The sequence below is a fragment of the Citrus clementina genome, unplaced genomic scaffold, assembly GCF_000493195.1.
Source record: "Citrus clementina cultivar Clemenules unplaced genomic scaffold, Citrus_clementina_v1.0 scaffold_3, whole genome shotgun sequence".
In the NCBI taxonomy this organism is placed as follows: domain Eukaryota; kingdom Viridiplantae; phylum Streptophyta; class Magnoliopsida; order Sapindales; family Rutaceae; genus Citrus; species Citrus x clementina.
In genome coordinates this window covers 44,962,981-44,984,897 of record NW_006262339.1, presented here as the reverse complement: position 1 = coordinate 44,984,897, position 21,917 = coordinate 44,962,981, and the positions used below count along the sequence as shown (strand labels likewise).

The 21,917-nt window shown below is 35.8% G+C and overlaps 1 protein-coding gene across 1 annotated transcript; it reads right to left on the bottom strand.

Annotated features, from left to right (window-relative positions):
* Window positions 1-614: 614 nt before the first annotated feature.
* On the bottom strand, window positions 615-20,121 carry LOC18047000 (piezo-type mechanosensitive ion channel homolog). Its single transcript, XM_024188329.1, is given in 22 exon segments — window positions 615-1,038; window positions 1,415-1,559; window positions 1,655-1,799; window positions 2,264-2,770; window positions 2,941-3,099; window positions 4,502-4,897; window positions 5,005-6,980; window positions 6,983-7,495; window positions 7,845-9,392; window positions 10,082-10,315; window positions 10,448-10,621; window positions 10,790-10,918; window positions 11,475-11,652; window positions 11,729-11,944; window positions 12,148-12,232; window positions 16,147-16,262; window positions 16,957-17,185; window positions 17,295-17,451; window positions 17,653-17,810; window positions 17,908-18,067; window positions 19,111-19,191; window positions 19,526-20,121. Coding segments are annotated over 22 exon segments (7,491 nt in total). The 5' UTR covers window positions 19,575-20,121; the 3' UTR covers window positions 615-902.
* Window positions 20,122-21,917: the final 1,796 nt, after the last annotated feature.

Genomic DNA, 21,917 nt, shown 5'->3' with positions numbered 1-21,917 from the left:
TGGGCAAACACCGTTGGATCACCGTTTTCATTGATGTCTCTAATGCATTGGTGAGTACACGTTCAATATTTACTCAATTAGTGGAAATTGCACAGCTAGCTACGACAGTCAAAAACCTCAGAACATTCCTTGCTTTCTCCTGTTCTGCTTGTAACAGAAGAAAATTTAAGTTGTGATTGATTGCCACCAAATTGGACAATATTGAATCGTCCAACGGTCCGATGAAACCACTTCACATATTTATTTATCTTTTTTGTTATTTGATGTTGGTAGCTCTTAAATTGAATAAATATAGATGACAAAAGATTGTAAGGAAGACAGCAACTCTGCACGGCTGCACCAGCTCTACTATGATGCAACTTGTACGTCGTTGGTGATTGAACTTAATAATGCGCGCTACCAAGTGATGAAAGCTCAGCCTTTTACCTGTCACTTAGATGCGCATCTTGATGGAAAAAAAGAAAAACACTTAAATTTGAAAAGATAAGTCAAAAGAGCAACGAAGATGAGCTTGGGTTCGAAATTATTTTCTATAATTTTTTCCTTTTTTTTTTGGGCCTGAACAGAACGGGCAATCCTCTGTTCAATCATGTGGAGATGAACCCCCATGCATACAACATGAATCCAAAATTCTAATACCCAATAACAGATACTGTACAAAGAATGGACAGCCTGTTGATTATATATACACACGGAGAATTCAACATTCAAAATCTCAGTACTGTTAAAGCCTCAGTGTGAAGAATGTAATACCAGTATACCACCAGAGCATCTCTAGGGGCCATAGAAACAAGAATCAGTTGTTGATCTTCATTGTCCAATTATAAGCGTGTGTGTCAGATCTAACGTCAGTGTGAACTTTCATTTTCTAGCAATCAAAGGCAGTGCTCAGATTCAACCACCTAGTCTGGCTTTGTGAACTCGAGCAGCATGTGTGGTGACCGATAAATTTTTACAAGGGTCCAATAAAGGACCTCCTCAACTTCATGCTCACCCTCTGCTCTAGCTGAGTATATATCCTCACATATGGCTATCAACCTGCATCAAAAAATGAAAAACCAGATATTGACATGTAACAGGAAAAGGAGCCGGAAGTTCTCATCTTCTTATGTATGGAGAGCAAACACGAGGACAAACTAACAGAATCCAACATGAAATATTTGATTTTCAATCTGGGCTTATAGCATATACAAAAATGGTTTGGATGGTGCAGCTAAAGGTTGTATTCACACTTCCAATCAGCCTGTCAAACCAAATAAAACCAACATAGAGCTGTACTTCCTTCTCACTTAAAGACCCGACCATGGGCATTAGGACCATCGAAACTGTGTGTCCATTATTCTGTTTTCATGGTAGTACATCCTGTGCTCGGACAAATAAAAATAAAAATAGGGCCTCACAACTATGCATTTACCTGTCACAAGAAGGTAGGTTCTCAAAAGGAATTCTCATTCTTAAGTCGGAGCACTGAAGTCTGATAAAGCGACCAACCGCGAGCACAAAGGTTATGTAGAGACCCCAAATGCTGAACTTGCTTAGAGTGTCACCAAGAATACCCTCTGAAGTATAATCTTAGCATTAGTAATTGTATGAAAGAAGAATCATAATGGATGTAATAAATACATGAATACAAGAAACTATTTTCTAAACTTACGTGGTGGTGTTTCCTCAGAGACTATAATCGCCATTGGTCCTGAAAGACCTTCACAACCTTTTATGTCAGATGCATTGATATTATGGAAGGACCACCACTCAGAATCAGCACGATTCATAACGAGATCCGCACTAACTGCATATACCTATAAAGATATTATAGGCTTGTCATCACAACAATCTGTCCTGAGGTCACCTACGACATCATTTATGATAAGACAGCTAGTATACCATACAATAGCGTCTACTGACTCATTTTAGAGTAAGCCATCTCTTTTACAAAAATGTTAGTTGCTTATGAAGTTTTTTTGTTAATTGCCATCAAAGACAGTTTTAGGAAGGGTTTTCCAGTAAATTATTAGAGATTAACAATTTGTTACCACAGAAAACACCACATAATATGAAATTTGTCTTCAGAAGTATTATGATAGTTGAACCATAACATTTGTTGTAAAGCCTCAAAAACAACCTAAAATACGAATTTTACATTCAGCAGCATTATGATAGTTGAAACATAATAATTATTGTAAAGCATCATATGATGCCAAATCAGATTTATACTGTGCAAATGATTTTTTTAACTGTGAGCAGATTGACAAAAGAGTTGTACCTCTTGTTCAAAAGGTCTGACATCACCAGAAGCAGTGACACGGAAGTATCTTGGATAAATATTTTTCACCCTGAAGCTGTTAGTAGAACCATTAAGCACACTTATGACATCTGATGGTTTTGGAAGATCAAGAGGATCTACATGATTTTCATATTTCACTACTTCCTTGCCTTTTGGTCGATCTCTTGTAAGTACCCAAGTAAATCTAATATCCATGCCCATGTGCCAGCCTAAGGAGTGAATGAATCTGGTCTGAACTAAACCAGGAACAAGCCACAAAACACTTGCATCTGGTTGACAGCATATCAACTGAATATCATGTGTATTGTATGTCTCCAAAAACCCTTGACCAAGATTAACATCAGAGTCGAGCACATCCCATGGGATTTTTTCACAGAGAGTAGTATGATATAATGTCAACTTTCCACCCCTTGTATTAATATCAATTTGAACACTTGCATCTTTTATGGGGTTTGCAATGTTCGTTGGATTACCACTGCTATACATCTGAGAAAGTGGGGGAAAAAAAGAAAAAAGAGGATGTTAGTAAATGAAAGTTATACTTCATCTAAAAGCAGTAGCTCAGAAGACAAGCATATCTAAGTTAGAAGCTCATGAACAAGCCACAGGCAATTTACTAAGACATACTGCAAATCTCAGAAGCTACATTTACTTACCAGCATCGGAGCCCAGATAACGCAGATTAACACAAAGAACAAACATATCCCATTGCAACATTTGGTCATTATCGTTTGCTTCTCTCCTTGTTTGTTCTTAGCTCTATTCAACACTGCATCGCATTTGACAAGGTACAGACTTGCATTTATGTCCTCCAGCTAAGAATAAAGCTATAAATCAGTTACAAAAATAATCATGAAAAAAGTCCGATCAAGCAGCTATTGCTAAGAACAGAAAATCAAGTGAGCTATATATTCTATGACCAGTATACTACAGAAACAAACAAATGATATGCTCTATACCAATGTCAACTGATGCAGCTGTAGAATAGAGCTCTAACTAGGGAACTCAACAAAGTAATAACATATAGATCCATTATCCATTTTTAAGCAAGCAAGGAATTTATGATCTATTAGACAATCCATCCCTTTTTTTTTTTTGACAAGTATTAGACAATCCATCTTAGCAATGCAGACTCATGATAATTTCTAATTAAGCACTCTTAGGCTTCTTTCTTTCTTTTTCTACCACTCCCATCTCTCAATTTGTGTCTTGCTTAGAAGAAAAAAAGGTTCAGAGGTTAAGAAGGCACCATGAGGAGGATGGAGAGGAGTTGAGGATGGCACCAACAGAGAGCATAAGAAATGTCAGACAGTTGGAAAACAAAGATTAACAAAGCCCTGACCAGGACTAATTTGATTTGACTTCGAATTGCGAATTGTGGAAGAAATGGCAACAAATGGCATGTTGGTATAAACTTCAGAAAGCGAAGTGCACATTATTAGTAAACTGAACCCAAGCTTTCAAGTCATGCTTTTGGTATGCGTGTCCAAATCATATGTTATATTTAATAAATGTGCAAATTTTAACACTTTCCCTTCTTAAGCAAGTTCGACAGAATGCCGTAACTGACTAAGCCTAGCATGCAGACCAGAAACTAAAACAAATTGGGAATAATGGGGGAAAAAAGGAGAAAACAAAACAAACTTGGTTATACTATCATATTAATTAAACCAAATAATAACTCAAGCTAGAGTGTGCGGAGAAGCCGTATTAAACTGTATTTGAACAATGGGATATTTTAACAACCATAATGATGGTCTTCTGACGAACAAACACTTAGCTGGGTTAAACATTTTTTGAGCTTAGATAAGAAGAAAATCTTTTAGATCTCAAGCTATGGTAGACTGAGGTCAGCTAAAATGGAAAAATTGACAAAAATTCAAAGTTGACACCATCAGAGAGGCACGTCCAGCAGACACACATCTATTAGGCACATCCACAAACAATTCAGCTGAAATATTTACTTGCCGGAAAACAGTTGACCTGATAAATTAGCTAAAAACTTCCTATTATTGGAACATACTGGTAGAATTCTACTTTTTCTGAATTTTCTGTTCCCTAATCTGCTAAAGAAGAAAAGCAACAATTAATAACAGAAAGAACAGTATAATACAGGAGGTGAATTATGGTAGGAGATAATTGTATAACTTCAAGAAGTTTAGGTAAATATCGCAAAGCAATTTTAGTGTAACACTACTGAATAATATCGTCACTTACCTTCAGCCAATCATACATGGTCAAAGATGTGGATGTGCATGACCAATCAAGTACACATCGTAACTCATATAGGAATGGTAGGGCACGGTATAATCTATAGCCAAAATAATTAATTCGTGAAACTTCACTTGTCAAGAACTGCCGATACAAGGTGCTTTTGTGAGGAATCCCATAACGAATCTGTATTGCCTGTAATGATAAAGAAACCGCTTTTGCGAGAAATATTGCACGAAGAGCAAACTCTCCCGCACGTTGGTGTGAAGCCTCCATATTCCAAGCATACTCAATGACTGAATATGTAAAGAGAATGAGGTTGAAAAGGTAGAAAATCACTTTTCCTACGGCGAATGAACAAAGGTAAATTATGCGATCAAGAACAATCAGAAAGAAGATGATCTGCATGAAGAAAGCATTTAATCCAGTAAGAGAACTAGATTAAGTGGAAGATGCCAGCCAGGTAATGGAGAAATATACCACCACAACTTCTCAAGAGAAAGACTTACCATTAATATAAATACAAACTCCTTGGGAAACTGGTCTTCAAGCTGATAAACATCAAGAAGCTCACTATTATGTTTTATGATGGATTGGTAAAAGATGGCAACTAGAAAAAACACAGTCAAATCAGCTCCAAAAATGTAGGCATAAAGATCAATTTCTCTTTTGCCTCCCCCAATTATAGAGAGTAGTGGGTAAGGAAATCTCAATTGTTCAAAAAGCCCAAGACTTTGTGCTTTACGAATTTCTTTTGCAACATCAGCTGCGGGAGTAAGTGATTTGTACCATTCTGCTGAAGCACATCCAGTCAAAGGTGAGGCATACACTACCTCCAAAACAACCAACGCAATGTTTGGTTTTTCCTGACTTCTCTCAATGCTCTGAATGTTAACCCTACTAGCGAAAGGGCAATCGCTAGGGTTTTTTTCCTTGCATCGCTCATCATGAACAATTTTAAGCACTTGGTTTATTCCAGACTCGATCTTCTCTGGCTGAATCCCATCTTCTGGCCACAAGTTAACATCCATGGACAACTGAACAAAGTAAGGAGGAGATTCTGCTCCCCGTGTCAGTGATTTCCAGTACCTGAAGAACCTTCTTATTATCAATTTCACCATATTTATCATTTGTTGAAGCAGCTCTTGTGCCTTCTTACTCCAACTATAATTCACCAGAACCTCTTTCCTGTAGAGAGCATCCCTCCTGCGAGAAATGAAGTCTGTAGAGGGCATCCATTCACTATCTTTTGCAGTTATAGAGCTCTGTAAGAGAGTAAAAAAGTAGACCAGAAAAAGAGGCACTGCATTGACAACAAAAGATGATGTGATTTTATGTGCAGGGTCAGGGAACCCTAATGCCTGGAGGAGGTCTGAATCAATACTTAACCCGCAGTGCTGGATGATAATTTGGTACAGATACTGAACTAAAATGTACATTTCCGTGTAAATTAGCATAATAATCCAGAAGATGCTACTTGGGCCAGTATGCACACATAGAGCATACAAGAAGAGAGCTGCCAAATACACCATTGAAAGCAAACTGAAGTTCCAAATGAACACAAGCACAAAGCAACAGTAACACACAACATCATTGTTAGACCGCATTTGGGACCATATGTAACGGAAGATCCTTCCAATCTGCAAACTCGTAGCGTCTGAACTCTTGTCAGATTGCAGAGAATATGAACGATCCAGAGACACGTACCTCTTCTTCTGGCTCTCCATTTCATCATATGCCTCATCCTCAGCAGAGGACAGCTCATTCATGTCTGAATCTTCAGGAGTGATGTTCAAAAAGCTCACAAGGTTATTAACTGCCTGATTTCCAATAGACTGTACCTGGGAAACTCCATCACCTAGTAGTTGTACTGCAGACTTTAAAGGATTTTCCTTGGCTTTGATACTTCTATTTGAGTCGAAGTCTGCACTATCCGCAACATCTAGCTCAATCTCATTGATTTCACAAGGAGGAGATCCCACTGAATCCTTTGGAGAAACCACCCCCATTAGATTGTCCATGTGAACAACAGCAGGAAATTCATGAACTTCCAAAGGAAATTGTAATTCCTCTTTTATAATCTGCTCTTGCTTCCTAATTAAACCTTCCCCTTTATCAGGGGTCCTTGATTCCCAATTTGAAGTAAGAGGAGTATTCCTCCTTCTTAGGCCTTCAGTGTCCGGTGAAGTGGTATTGCAATTAGCAATGGAGTTCATGCTGTGAAGTTGTGTCTGCAAATTGAGCATCTCAGATTTCATCTTTTCCACTTGCATGTTACGTTGGCGTATCTTCTCTTCAGACTCACGAATATGTTGTAATTGTGCAGTTTTCCAGGCAGCTTTCCTTTCTTGTTCACACACAACGGCACCAATTTGCTCTGCCTCAAGATATCGCGAGACATAATCAAATTCCTGGGAGGAAAACATATATGACTGAAGTGATACCAACATAAATATAATAATCTCAACAAGTGCAGATCTTGCAGAATCCGAAACCCATAGTCATACTTATAAAATCCAATCATCTCAAAGATATAGTCTATTGTCTCACACTTCCCTGCACTGAATTCCCCTACAAATGGAGATTGATACGCAAGAGAAAGAATAATAAGGACAAAATTGTATATGCGCAAGAACTTGAATATTTTGTTCTTTTTCTTTAGTATTTCTAGTCTCATCCGAAAGAATGTAAGGGCAAAAGCAAGATAGCCAAGGTGCAGAATGTCATACTCCAGGGTACCAGTAATCAAAATCAGTACAAGCACAAGGTCCAGTAGATGGCAATAACAGTAAAGCTTCAGATAGTCGAGAAAGGTCCACATGCTTTTAGTTTCAAAAGAAAGATCTCTCAAAACAAATGTGTTTTTACGTTGGGACATCATTTGACGATACGTTGAGGACCCAGAGAAGCTGGACAATAGATCGGCACGAAGTTTGAAACAAGCAAGCATGAAGACTGCAAAATAGCTTATAAGCGTCCGGGGATCATCAACCACTAGTCCTACAGGAAAGTGGTACCTTCTGTTAGCAGATTAAATTAAATGATTTTGACTACATAAAAAATAAATAAATAAATAAATAACTAATGGTAGAGTAGACATCAAAAAGATCTTCAGGATTCAAAACAGCAATCCATGCTAGTATTCTTTCAAACATTAAGAAAATTTAGACCAAAATAAGAAATGAATAAACTTCAGCATAAATACAAGCATCTCCACTAAGCATTTTACAAACAAAAAGAAAATAAGAAACTATATGCCAATATCCATCCTACAAGCCATCCGAATGAGTGCATAGACATGTCTAAACCACAAAAAAGTGCAATCGTAAAATGCTTCAGAGAGTAATACCTAACCAACAATTCCCGCAGTATTGGAAATGTTGAGCTGAGCTTCTTGAGCAGTCATGGCAACGTACATTATTTTCACTAGGATTATGTTGATTTAGAGACATATTCTTCCATAAGGCTAAGTACTCCAGGATTAGAATGGTAGCAAATAAGAAGACAAACATAGGCCACAATTTACGTATAAAATGCCAATTCAGAAGAACACAAGCAGCAAGCAGTGCGGTGTACAGCAAAGAAATGGCATTCAACAGAGCAAAACTGGCAAGAAGCAGCACAATCATGTTAATCTCGAGACCAAAAAGATTAAACAAATTTTCCATCCAAAACTTCAAATATATTTTCAAGAGTGTCTTTTGTGTTTCAAATCTCTCCTTTCTCAATGTAAGGATCCGCTTCTTGTTCCACTTATGGCTCTCCTTGGCGCCTCCCCAGAAATATCCAAATGAAAATTTTCTAGTGCTACTAGCCTCAGACTCTCCTCTTTTAGAGGACACAGAATTAGGTGTTTGAGTCAGAACAGAAGTGAAAGAAGGCCAAGAATTGCTTGCAGCCACCTCTCGTTTCATAGAGCGCGTGCCTGAATCTGACAACAGCTTATCTTCCTCATTAGGATGGGGGCCATTAATAAAGGCATCTTCGGATGACACAAACAATGGACAAGGCTCTTCCCACTTACCTTTGTTTAAACTACTACTTGGAGTCTTCTCCAACCAACGGAAGATATTGTACTGCAGAGTACAGGCAACAATCACCATCACTTTTCCCCTCAAGCCCAATTCTATGCCCCAAAAACTGGGCTCATATACTCGCAAGCCCAAAAAAAGAGACAAATCAGAGTGCTTTTGCCCTGGAAACATTCCGGCTTGCTTGCCCCACATCTGAAAGAGATACTCAATTGTCACTAGAAATCCTGTGTAAACTAAGAATGATTTGGATGGGATCCGGGAAGCTTTAGGTAAAGTTGAACAGATGACAAGTCCAAGTAGATAAACAAGACCCAATGCACTAATTGGAGATAAAGAGGCATAGAACACTGCCAAAAACAAGATCTTCTGGCTGTGACAAACTAGAAACCGTTTGATGAAACCTAGTAACCCAGAATCCAAGAGATTGGGATCATCTTGCCTGTAGTGCCTGCTTTGTCTCCTCTCATAGCTATAAAGTTGCATCACAATCAAGACTGCTATAGATTCCCAAACATTTTCCAGCAATGATGCTTCTGAATCGTAATCCAAGTAAAAATACAGATCTATCAACCTGGATAACCACAGCTCAAAGCTGGAGAAACAGCTCAAGCTATAAGAGAAGACAAACACCGTGATAGCATATAATTTTAATGGAAACCATAAGCGTCTTTTTGATTTCTCAACAAGTTGTCTTCCAATTATCCACACAAGCAGAAGGAAAATGTACCCAAATGATATATAATTGGGTCTCACCATGTATACTGTGAGGAGAATAGTGAGAAAAGCAATGTAGGTTCCGCATGATCGGTACATAGATAAAATCTTCTGCCCAATTGCACTAAGGAACGATGCTATCCTTCTCTCTGAAAGTAGATGAAACAAATGAATAGTTAGTGAAAATAGTAGTAGCAAACAACAGCTGCAGTGCAACTGATTGTATTATTCCGAGACACAGATAGCAAGAATTGTCACATCAGTGAGTTTAAACTTGACAATGCTCTGTTTCCCTATTAGTTAGAAAATTAACAAAAGCAGGTTCATAGTCTTATTTGCGTCATCTTATCAAAAAGAATGTAAGGTTGACATCAAGTAGATAACTGGTCTCAACCAATGGAAAATCACAAGCGTGGTCATTACAGTGAGTACCATATAATGTTTATTGGTTCAAATTCTGCTTCATGTCAACCCCAACTAGTTTGTTTTAGGCTCAGTTGGGACTTTTCATATTTCTGTTTCATTGAAGAAATAAAGTTCAGAAACATAACCGTTAAATTTGCACCCATCCCAAAACTTGCAATAAACAGATAGTTAAATATCCAGAATAAGACTGCAGACGTACAAAGAAATGGTAAGTTAGACTTCGGAGCCTTCTGAACAGCATAATCATCACAGCAATTCCAGTTTCATATAATTTTGAATTATTAGATGGACTAAATACTTTATTTAGCCTTTTGCAATAACTTCAGAGAAATTGAAGCGGTGATGAATTTTTACTAAAATTGTTGGACGAAGTTGGATAATCAAATTAATCAAGAGATTAATGAAATTTTACCATAAGAGGAATTATCATGACTGTATTTTGCAGTTGAGGCTGAGTACACTGACAAGAGGACTGACTTGTTCAGACCAGCCTTTAATATGCTAAATCCAACTGGAGGGCTAGACGTATGCTGCACGATGGCCGAGAATGAAAATAGCGTTTGAAAACCATGGTTGTGAATTGCACAGAAACAAGCAAGCAAAGCTATTTCTAAGAAATCCCAGGAGCTGTCATGATTCAAGAGACCTGCATCAATTCATGTAGTACCTCAGACTTTGATAATAGATCAAAACAACCCAGTAAAATTAATTAAAACCTGTGGCCACATCCACTGGGAGGATAACAATTCAAACCAGATAAAAGGAAATCACCGCATACCAAGCTGTGATAGAATTTCCATACTTAAAGAGTCTTTTTGCCGCAAAGCATTAGAGATCAAATCAATCCGAAGAAGGTACAAGAGTGCAAAATGAGCTTCACATAGAAGAATCAAAGACTCGCGTATCTTTCTGCTGACGTTGTGGCTTAAAAGATATATCAGAAAGAATATCACTGAAACATAAGTCAAGAAAACACCATTAAAAAAATTCCATTAGTCAATGCCACGTCACAGATTTCCATCCATTTACATGTACGTTAATATGAAGGTGAAAAGGCCTTGAGCTAAGGATCAATTGCCATAAATTAATAACAGAACATAACAGATTATTGTTTACTTACTATATATAGCATGTATGAAACCAGGCTTCATGGCAAGGAGGCCTATGAGTGCAAGCATGATTGCCCGAGAACATTTGCGCAATCCCCAGGCAATCGTGGCCACAATCAATACCTTGGTCTCTTCTCTCACTGTACTCAAAGTATACCAAGACATCATAACAGAGATAAGAACAAAATAAAAATCAGAAATAGCAAGAGAGGATTCTCAAGCAGATCATGCTTGCATGGCATAACAAATCCCCAAATCTGGAAATATTTCACGTATTACAAGCAGTGTCAGGAAACCAGAACACTAAAAGAAAATTTCACATAAGAACTTAAGCTAAAGATAGTTTTGCATCAATTGAAAATCATGCATAGGACATTATTTCTTAAAAGATGCTCTTGGCAAAGCAACACAAAATCCCAAAAGGACTAAAATGTCATATATTGGTTGATTAGAGATAAAATGTTAATAGAAAATGACAATTACAAGAGGAGACACGATTCAGTAACTTTGCAGTTATTTTTCTTTTTGGAAAGAAAACAGAGAAATTTTATGCAATATTAGAAGGGAATAAATATTACACAAGTGAACCAGAGGTCCACAAACTAAATCTTCCCTACAGTTACTTTGTAGATCATCCAATCAGATCCTGAGAATGAATCAATACAAGACATTTAGAGGGGCTGTTGTATTAATTACCTTCTACTGTTGAGGTTTCACTGGAAGATCGCCCATCCTCACCAGACAAGTAGACAAAAACAGAGTTGTTCACGAGATTACCTAAAGCAACCAAAACCCCAAGGCAGAACTGAGCAAGCAGGAAGAACCCAGGAATGGGATAATGCCACAGCCCAACCATCTCCCAGATTTCCATGTCCTGCATATTTTCCAAAATTAACCTTGCTTTCTTTTTAATGAGGAATATGAAACTTCATGCTGATAGGGAGTACTACCTTCCAAAGCTTCCAATTCAAGAAAGAAAATGCTACGTTGAAGATATATGTGCTAACAGCCCACAAGAGAATAAAGACAAGCAGCAGTCCATTTAACCGGTGCAAGTGGAATAAAGAAGGGAAGGCATATAAAATATAGCCAACATAAGCAAGAAGTCCAAATGCACATATACTTGCAAAATGGAAGCTCCAAAAAGAAAGAGCAAACAGTGAGACCTGTCAAAACCACCATTGTAGGCTTTCACATATAACAAAAATGATGGATAAGTACAATTGAAAATAGAATGTAAATTTGACATTTATTGCTAAAGTCAAGAACTAGGTCCACGACCATTAGCCATCTTTAGTTTCACTGGTTGAGCGGAAGACCAAATAGTTCAGAAAGCAGATGACGATATTCATTGTTCACGAATATGTACCGGAAAACCATAAGTGAAGAAGTTGATGCTAAATGTTCGAAAAACTGCTCCCCTTAACAAAACATTTGAATGCCTCACGCCAGATCTGAAAATAGCAGATCAGTAAACGGTGAGCAGAATACCAAATTTTTGTCTAAATCACGATTAAGAAAACTTGAAACAGAGAATAATCCAGGGGCAATTATACATCTTGTGTGGCGAACAAAAGCAACAATTGAAGATGAGTGCAAGCATCAGCACATAATGCAGAATGCACTGTCTCAGCAAAAAACAGAAAAATGAAGCAAATTAACAAGACAAGATCAGATAAAGTAGATTCACAGTAATATCAATCCTCTTCATCCTCCAGTTTACATTAATCATGCTGTTGAAAGTCAGAGACTGTAGCCTAATTTTGTGTACATATACTTATTCTTTCCTTGTATAGTTTATTTTTCATTAATCTCCTACAACTTCCTTATATAGCCTAGTCCGAGTAGTATATAATGTAAAGATTACAACTTCTATGAATAAAAAATTATTTTCCCAATACTTTTTCTCATGGTATCAGAGCCCACGTTAGGGTTTCTGGGCATCTATTTTGTCAACAAGTTTTCAGCCGCCAATACCTTCAGGGTTTTATCTTGTTCTATGACTTTAAAATTCTAATTTAAAATGTCAAATGTGAGCGAATCCAGCTCTGGTGTCAACATTAAACATGTTCAGGCCAACAGTTCTGTTAACAATCCATCATTGCAGATTACAACTCACAAATTGAATGGCCAAAACTTTTTGCAGTGGTCACAGTCTGTGAAGTTGTATGTGAAGGGAAAAGGTAAAACGGACTATCTTGATGGGTCAATAGACATACCATAGGCTGACGACCATTCTCACTAGGCACTTGAGAAACAATGTTGTCAGCTAAGGACTTTCATCCTCCAACAGGTAAATATTTTGTAACCATGAATGTGACTTTTTTTTTTTAGACTAAGCCTTATTTCTCCAAAACCTCTCTTCACGGGGAGGAATATAATATGGAAGATCAATTTTGTAAGTTTTTTTTTTCCAAAGTCCACACAGTCAGGTGAGCCATCTTTTAGAGATAATATCACAAATTCAACTCCTCCTTTGATAGTTTGCTCTCCACAAAATCTGCCATCTTCCAATAACAATCAACAAGAGGAACAAGATTGCACTTCCCCACAGAAACAGCCTACCCAAGTGATGATCAGCAAGTGTCTTCACAAATTCAACCATCCACTGCACAAAATCAAGAGGATGCTAAAAAGCTAAAGGTGTATTCTTGACCAAATAAAACAGTTTGTACATCTATTGACTGCCAGAATTCTGAACCGAACATACAGTTGTTGGAAGATACAGGTACTGTTCAATCTGAGTCTAAATTACATTTAAATTCTCTACCATCATTTGATTTGGATTTAGATTCGCCTATCGCTTATACAGAAGGTGTTAGAACTTTTACTAAACATCTTGCTTCTAAGTTTGCCTCTTATCATAGATTGTCACTACCATTTAAAGCTTTTGCTACTAATCCGTCATCTGTAACTACTCCCAGAACAGTACAGGATGCTCTCGCAAACCCAAAGTGGAGAGAAGCAATTTATGAAGAACTAAGAGCATTGTATAAAAATAGAACTTGGGCTCTTGCAGACTTGCCTTCTGAAAGAAACCTATGGGTTGTAAATGGGTATTTATGGTTAAGCGTAAGGCTGATGGATCAATTGGGAGATTCAAGGCTAGGCTGGCGGATAAAGTATTTACTCAGACATATGGAATTGATTACCAAGAGACATCCACCCCTGTTGCAAAAATGAACTCTATTTGGGTCTTATTGTCACTTGCTGCAAACTTAGAATGGCCATTACAACAGCTAGATGTGAAGAGTGCATTTCTCCATGGAGATTTAGAAGAGGAGGCGTATATGAATCCACCACCAGGGTTTGAGAATACATTTGAAAGAGGAAGAGTTTGCAAGCTGAAAAAGTCTTTATATGAGCTCAAGCAATCACCTAGAGCCTGGTTTGACAGATTTGCGAGATTTATTCTCAAATGTGGACATCAACAAAGCCATAGTGATCATATGATGTTTCTTAAGCATGGTAAAGAAGATAAGCTCGCTATCCTTATTGTGTATGTGAATGATATTATCTTGATTGGAAATGACAGAGATGAAATTGAAGACTTAAGAGGTTGTTAACCAAAGAGTTGGGAACTAAAGAACAAGGTTCTCTGAAATATTTCCTCGGAATTGAAGTGGCTAGGTCTCATAAAGGGATATTTTTGTCACAACAGAAATATATTTTGGATCTCTTGAAAGAAACTAGGATGTTAGGATGCAAACCTAGCGATGTTCCTATAGAATCCTCATAGACTTGGGGCAAGTACTAAAAGTAGTTTGGTTAATAAATAACAGTACCAAAGGTTAGTTGGAAAGCTAATCTATTTGTGTTATACTCGTCCAAACATTACATTTGCAGTAGGCGTTGTGAGTCAATTTATGCATTCTCCTAATGTAGAGCACATGGAAGTTGTGTTTAGGATACTGAAATATTTGAAGACATCTCCAGGAAAAGGCATTTTATTCTCTAAGAATAATCACCTATGGGTTGAGGCATATACAGATGCAGATTGGGCTGGATCCTTTGCTGATAGAAAGTCAGCATCAGATTATTGTACATTTGTTAGGGGGAATCCAGTTACTCGGAAAAGCTAGAAACAATTAGTAGTTGCAAGATCAAGTGCTGAAGCTAAGTTTAGAGCAATGGCATTGGGGATTTGTGATCTTCTATGGCTGAGAATATTTCTAATGGAGTTGAAGGTGTGAAAAGCTGGATCAATGAGACTGTACGGTGATAATAAAGCTGCCATTAGCATCGCTCATAATCCAGTCCAACATGATTGAACAAAACATACTGAGATTGATAGACACTTTATCAATGAGAAGTAGGAGAGAGGTTTGATATGCATTCCAAATGTTACAACTCAAAAGCAAGTAACTGATTCTCTCACCAAGGGATTATCAAAACAAGTCTTTCAATCACTGAATTCCAAGCTGGGAATGATAGATATCTTCGAGCCAGCTTGAGGGGGAATGTTGAAAGTCAGAGATATATGGTTTATTTTTTCTTAATTTCCTATAACTTCCTCATATAGCCCAGTCAAAGTAGTATATAATGTAAAGATTGCAGCTTCTATGAATAAAAAAATATTTTCCCAATATTTTTTCTCACATGCAAAGCAGTCTGCCTTCAATTTGAAACCATTAAGTTTCAGTCTGTCCAAGGACTCAGATCTTAGGAGATATAGTGGATTTTGATCATTTTTACGTTTAATGTTTTATAGACAAGAGAACTCACATATCTACATCAATCATAAAGGAGAAAGTGATATAGAGGGCAAAAAAAATTTAACCCCTGCAATTTGACATAAATTTTTTTCAGAAGGCAATAGAAAGCTAGTTAAAAACAATTTCTCCTAAATTTGATTGAATTCTTTCAGAAATACTTCACAGTAGTCATGGGAGACTGAAAAGGTAATAGGTTCAAGTCAAGGACTCCCTCATCATCATCTTTCTTAAATGCATTGTGTTCCCTTAGTATTTCACTGCGAAAGCATCTTCTAACGTCCAGTCTTGCATTTGAAATCTTATCAAAAGATGCCACTAGATAGGCTTTCCATATCTTCTTGTAACTTAATGAATATAACCTACAAATTGTTCTGATGCAGAATGCATAAATAACCTTATTATGGAAGGACCCAGGAAAAATTATGGAACGAAACTTGCAAGACCAGCCCTCAGATTTGTAGAAATGGATACTTAGCTCAAAATATTGCAGGAAATTATTAGTTAAATGTATGGAGTGTCAGATTTTGATTCAAAGCAATGTAGACAGAACTTAATATGAAGTTACCAAATCAGATTTGGTAGATTCTAAGGTTGAGAAGAAAAAGGTTGACTCAGGATTATCAGAAACAATAAGGATATTTCAAGTTTGTTACCTTGATTCACGTATGAAAAATGAATGTTTTGAGGGCAGTAGATGCTCTGTCATGCTACTTTCTCTCGAGGACACAATAACATCCATTTCCTCCAAATCACATTGAATGCTAGAAAGCTGCACCGTTGGGTAGAAAATTTAAGGGGGGGAAAAATATATATCTATAGGAAACAACCCAGAAAAAGTACAACATATACGTCGTGATATGTACAGAAACTGTTTCCTCAATACAAAATTTAGTTTCCCTGCAATTTTTTGAAATCATTATTTTATTTTGTCCCATTTATTAGGCCCAAATAATCCAAAACTATAAATTTGCATGTAAGCTCTGATTTTATCTGTTTAGGAAAAAATTTTGGCTACCAGTAGCCACAATTGAACTCGATGACATAAGTCATACCAACATCTTCCTACCAGTAAAATAGAGCTGGCACCCATCTTCTAAAAAACTAAAGCAAACATAGAGGAGAACTCATTTGCCATGTGGCAATACTTAATTCATACTTATATGCACAGGTACTAGTTACTCAACCCAAAGGTGAATAGGACAAGTTTTTAGTCATTCTATCCACTAACTCATTATTCACTTTGAGCATTGCCCCTACCATATTGCTCTTAAATACTTGAATGTTGCCTACATACAGTAACAAACATGCAAAACTACATATCCAGACAGGTGTAGTTTCTACAATCAGGAAGGCAAGTTATTATAACATTAAAAAATTATTAAACCAAATATGACTTGCAGAACCAGAAACTTAAAAGAAATAAGATAATCATTTTTGCTTCTTCCAGTGATTTCCCAACTAACCTTAAACAAAGATGACCAAATATCTAAATGAACAGTGCATACCATGATGTAGAAAAGTATAAGAGAAAAACCAGCGCAAATTTCAGGCCACTCAGTATTTGAAGACACTTTAAACAGACCAACAAAATCAGCCATCCATTGAAACATGCTTGGGAAATTTACTGGGAGCTGATAGACATAAAGCAGGATGATGTTAAAGCAGGCATACAGCTGAAGCAGCCTCCACCACCTTAGAGACAAGATACACAAATGTAAGCCAACAAGAGACCAAAGGCCGACCATTGAAAAGAGAACGAGAAATATAAGTACTAACATATAAAGAATCAAAAAGTAAGAACCTGAAAAGTCCCAGAAAATTGCTGGTCAAAGACCAATCTACTACACCAGCACAGCTGCCGATAAAAAATGGAAGAAAAACCCATGAAGGATGGCTAATCCCCACAACCAGCTGAATAGCAGGCAACAGCAAACAGGAAGCAACCCTAAGATGAGAACCTTTCAAATTGCAAAGAAGAAAAAGTATTCCGGATCAATTGAGATTCGTACATATGAAATGAGATTTATTTAAGTAAAAATTATTACAAAGCTTAGTGGTAATTCATAATGTATTCAATATTCAGGAAGGAGAAACAAAAGAGAGAGAAAAGTTAGCAACACATGAACAGCATTTGGAGTTGTAATGAAACACTTACAAACCTAGATGATCAACAACCGTTAAGAAATGACCCCAACAGGAATCTCGCCACGGATCCAGACCAAAATTGTTCCCATATATATCAATCAAAGCTACAAAAAGAGCAAGTAGTTGTCCAACTAAAAAATATACAACTGATGGGGATTTCCAGGACTTCACTCTGCAAAAGCATACAACAAGATACAATTTGTCAATCCATGCAGAGGAAACAAAGAATTTTCAGAATTTAAAATTTAAAATTAAAAATTAGTTCTTACATCATAAAACCAATTAGCTTCATCCACCAAGCATCAACTAGATTCCATTTGTAACCCTTACAAGCCCATATAACAAGATATACAACTTGACAAACAATTACAAATGTTGAAAAGATAATGACAGGCCACAACAACAAAAGTCTCCCTCGGAAGCGAAAACCTACAGGCAAGAACAATCCAATATCAGTCCATCAAAATCATAATAATCTTTAAAAAAAAATCACGGAGACTACAGCATTCTCTTAAGTATCATTTCTTTATCTAAATTTTCCAGATTTGAAAATAATAATCATTTTTACATTTTAAAAACCAACAGTTTGCAGTCATTGATGATTGAGTTTAGCATCTAGATAATTTTCTCTCTCTTTTTCCTCCTTTTGAGTGTTTGTGTGTGTGCTTAAGCCGAAGTTTGGTATGCAGATAGTTGCTTCCAAAATTGCAAAATTGCAAAATTGTAGTGAAGTACAAACTAAACAAGCAAAGCTCAAATAATCATGGACTATATAAATTCCTACTGTACAATGAAGAGGAATCTAGCCAATGACATATAGCATGTATAAAGCAAAGTGAAGATCTAGAATATTCCATTGAAACAACCCCTATAGAAATTCCCCTATCTCACAAATATTCACCTGATAGCTTTTATCCCATTTTACTTCAGCCAAACTCAAAAGCGGGGATGACAGACCATCGCCATGCCCCACATTGAGTGAGTCTGTAACACCATTGCTGGAAGCACCCAAACATAATGTATTTTTGACCCATGACTTCCTAACTTTGAAAAAATATGAAAGAAATAAACTGGGAAAATTCTTCAATACGGTTATATCAGATATTTCCTATGCGCTTATCAACAGATTAAAAAAAAAAAAAAAACTATGCAAACCCATTAATGGGACATGAGAAATTATTTATACAATATTTTAGAATTATTATTAACCACTTTCCCTCAGCAAATACATGTGGAACATCATGCAAGAATCAGAAATAATTTAGTAGTACTCTGATGTAATAACTCTCAAGATACTCTCATTCAGTAGCTTTGAAAAGAGAATTCCACCCTCCTTGCCCATCTTCGTACTCGGAACAAAAAATGAATATGCAGAACATCATACAAGCTTAGATTTACACTTTAACCAAATAGAACTGTTTGAAAGCAATAAAACAGAAATTAAAGTGGTAAATTTACATAAAATGCATTACCTATCTTTGGTGCGACAAATTGAAAAAGAAGAAAAGCTATCAAATCAACAAGAGAGATCAAGCTCCAATTGACTAAAGCAGCTGCAAGAAAGGCAGCAGATTTTAGGAGTAAATAATTATATCGAAAGTCAACTCATGAAACAAACCCGAAATAATTTATTCAAATGATTTTATACCGAACAAACAGCTTAAGTATAAACCCAATTCAGCGCTGTGAGTAATATAACTACAAAGACAGAACTATAAGCAATTAAACACAAACTTTAAAGCTCTAAATCCACAGGTGCACTAACTTTATACACCTATGTGCTAATTTCAGTCGTATTAACCTTTTTTTAAACTATCTCATTAGCTCGATTATGCAACTAAAAAAGAATTAAAAAACTCTCTTAAAAAAATAATAATGAAAGCGTACCTGTTAAAAGTAGCAAAGGCAACACAAATCCAATAAGAAAACTCCCCATGTGAAGCTCTTATGTTCAGTTCGATCACTCAATTCTCATCATTATTCTTCTTTCAGTGTCAAACTCACAAATCTGTCAAATGGGTTTTCGATTTTCTTCAGAAATGAAGGAAACACAATTCACACGAAACCCAAATATTGAAATAAAATTCGTCGATCTTTTCATGAAGGAAAGAAAAAGGAAAATGTAACGACGAACGAACTGAATTTTGTCGATGATGGGTTTTCTAAAATTACGATTAGAAGTTAAGAAAATATTGATGAAACGACTAACAGTTTGGAATATGAAGTCCCGCAAGTCTGGGGAAAAATCAATTTTATCGTGTTAAGCAACTTAGCAGCTTTCAGCAAAATAGAGAAATAAATATATTTATAACGTGAAGCTATGGGATCTGTAAAACTACCCCATCTACGCTGTAAAGTGTTGGGTTCTGTTTTTGTTTACGGCAATGCCCAACGGGAATGGGAGCACGCTATTTCCTCGAGTAATTCCCATTTGAGACTTCTAGACGACGTCGCGTACGGGACTAAGCCAAGGATGACATGACAGTGGGTAAGGAAGGGTGCGAGTCTGCCGATACCGCACCCGCCAATCCTTAAAAAAACAAAAAATATATATTTATTTAATAAAAAAATTAAACTTATAAATACGGTATTATACTTACTAATAAATAAATTAAAATATAGTTACATTAACATCATATTATATATTATCCGATAATAATATAAAATAAAAATAATTAAAAAAAATAACTTCTTAAACAATTAACTTTTATGTATTGATATAAACAAATGAGTTTTTTTCTTTTTAATGTGTAATATTTTGAAACCTTGAATGTATTTTTTACCTTTATTTAAACAATTAATTTATTTAAATCTTATTTAAGTTTGAATTTGATCGGTAGTAAAATTATTTTTATATTAATTTTTTTATTTAGTTAATTTATGGACATGACATTATTAAAAAATTTTAGTCCTTAAACCAATCTGTAAAATAATTGATTGGATATGCATTATGTCAAATTCGTATTTGATCTGCAGACGTGTAGATTGAATTTCACCAATCCGTGGATTGGATTAGATTAAAAATTGTGATTTAATCATGTAAAATTAGATTTTTATACAATTTAGGAAGATTATTAGTTTTCTTCTACCGAAATCAATTTATACCACTTACTCACCACTATTTTCATAATAGTCAATAACTTCCCTTGATAACATAATTTTAGAGTTTTACCCTTACTTTCAAATACATTTTTATCTATATTTATTACAAATTGAATAAATCGTATAAATGGAAATCAAAACAAAAAATTTTAAGTACTCAAAATAATAAATATATGTTTTAGTGCAAATAAAAAATAAATTTAAGATATTTTTCTTATATTTTTTGTTATTTTTAAATATTTTTCTTATAATAAATATATATTCTACATTCCTTAGATAAATTATTAAGCAAATGATTAAATTACTCCTCGCTTCCTTAAAATCTTTGTTGTCAGGAGAATATCTTAATTTTAATACGGAGAAATTGACAATCTTCTTATAATTTAACTAGAAAAGACTACAATGAAAAGTTTAGCACAATTAAGTAATCAAATTCAACTACAATTAGAATAATATTTAATTAAGATGATTAGGTTAATTGTCAGTTGTCTAAGTAATTTAAAATGAGCTGACAATGACCACAACCCTCCAATACTGGATTTTTTTTTTCTTCTTCATAATCTATGCAAAGAAACGTATCTTAACGTGTGAAAGACATAAGACACGTTTGGGGTAGCTGCGCTGCCACCACGCAGCTGTTCTCCAAGCCATATTTTTCTAGGGTAATTTTTTCACCCATTATGATATTCCCCTAGAATATGGCTTGGGGAACAGTTGCGCGGTGGCAGCGCAGCTGCCCCAAACGCGCTAATAGTCTGCGACTATTTTTCCACCCATTTATGATTTACCTAACATACCATCAGTAGTTAGCAATTAAAAAAAAATGAAAATTGAAAATTTTGTTTCTTGTGTACACAGTAAAATCTAAATGTAGTAAAATTTGTTGGAGTGATGGTGCATATTGCACCTAACATGCTAGTATGCAACTGCTCCACTAACATAAAAATTGTATAGATTTATAATTTACTTGTTCGATAAATTATTTTTAAGTGAATATGCTTTTAATGGATTAGAAAAATACCAAATAACCTTTTATAGTTATTAAACAAATTTTATCTAACTTTTACTCAATTTATTAAAGTATTCTTACTTTTACTAACTCGACCGGCTTACCTAGTTTTACTTAATTTATCAAACTACGAATGACAATTGGGTGGGGAGGCCTACCCCATTAAAA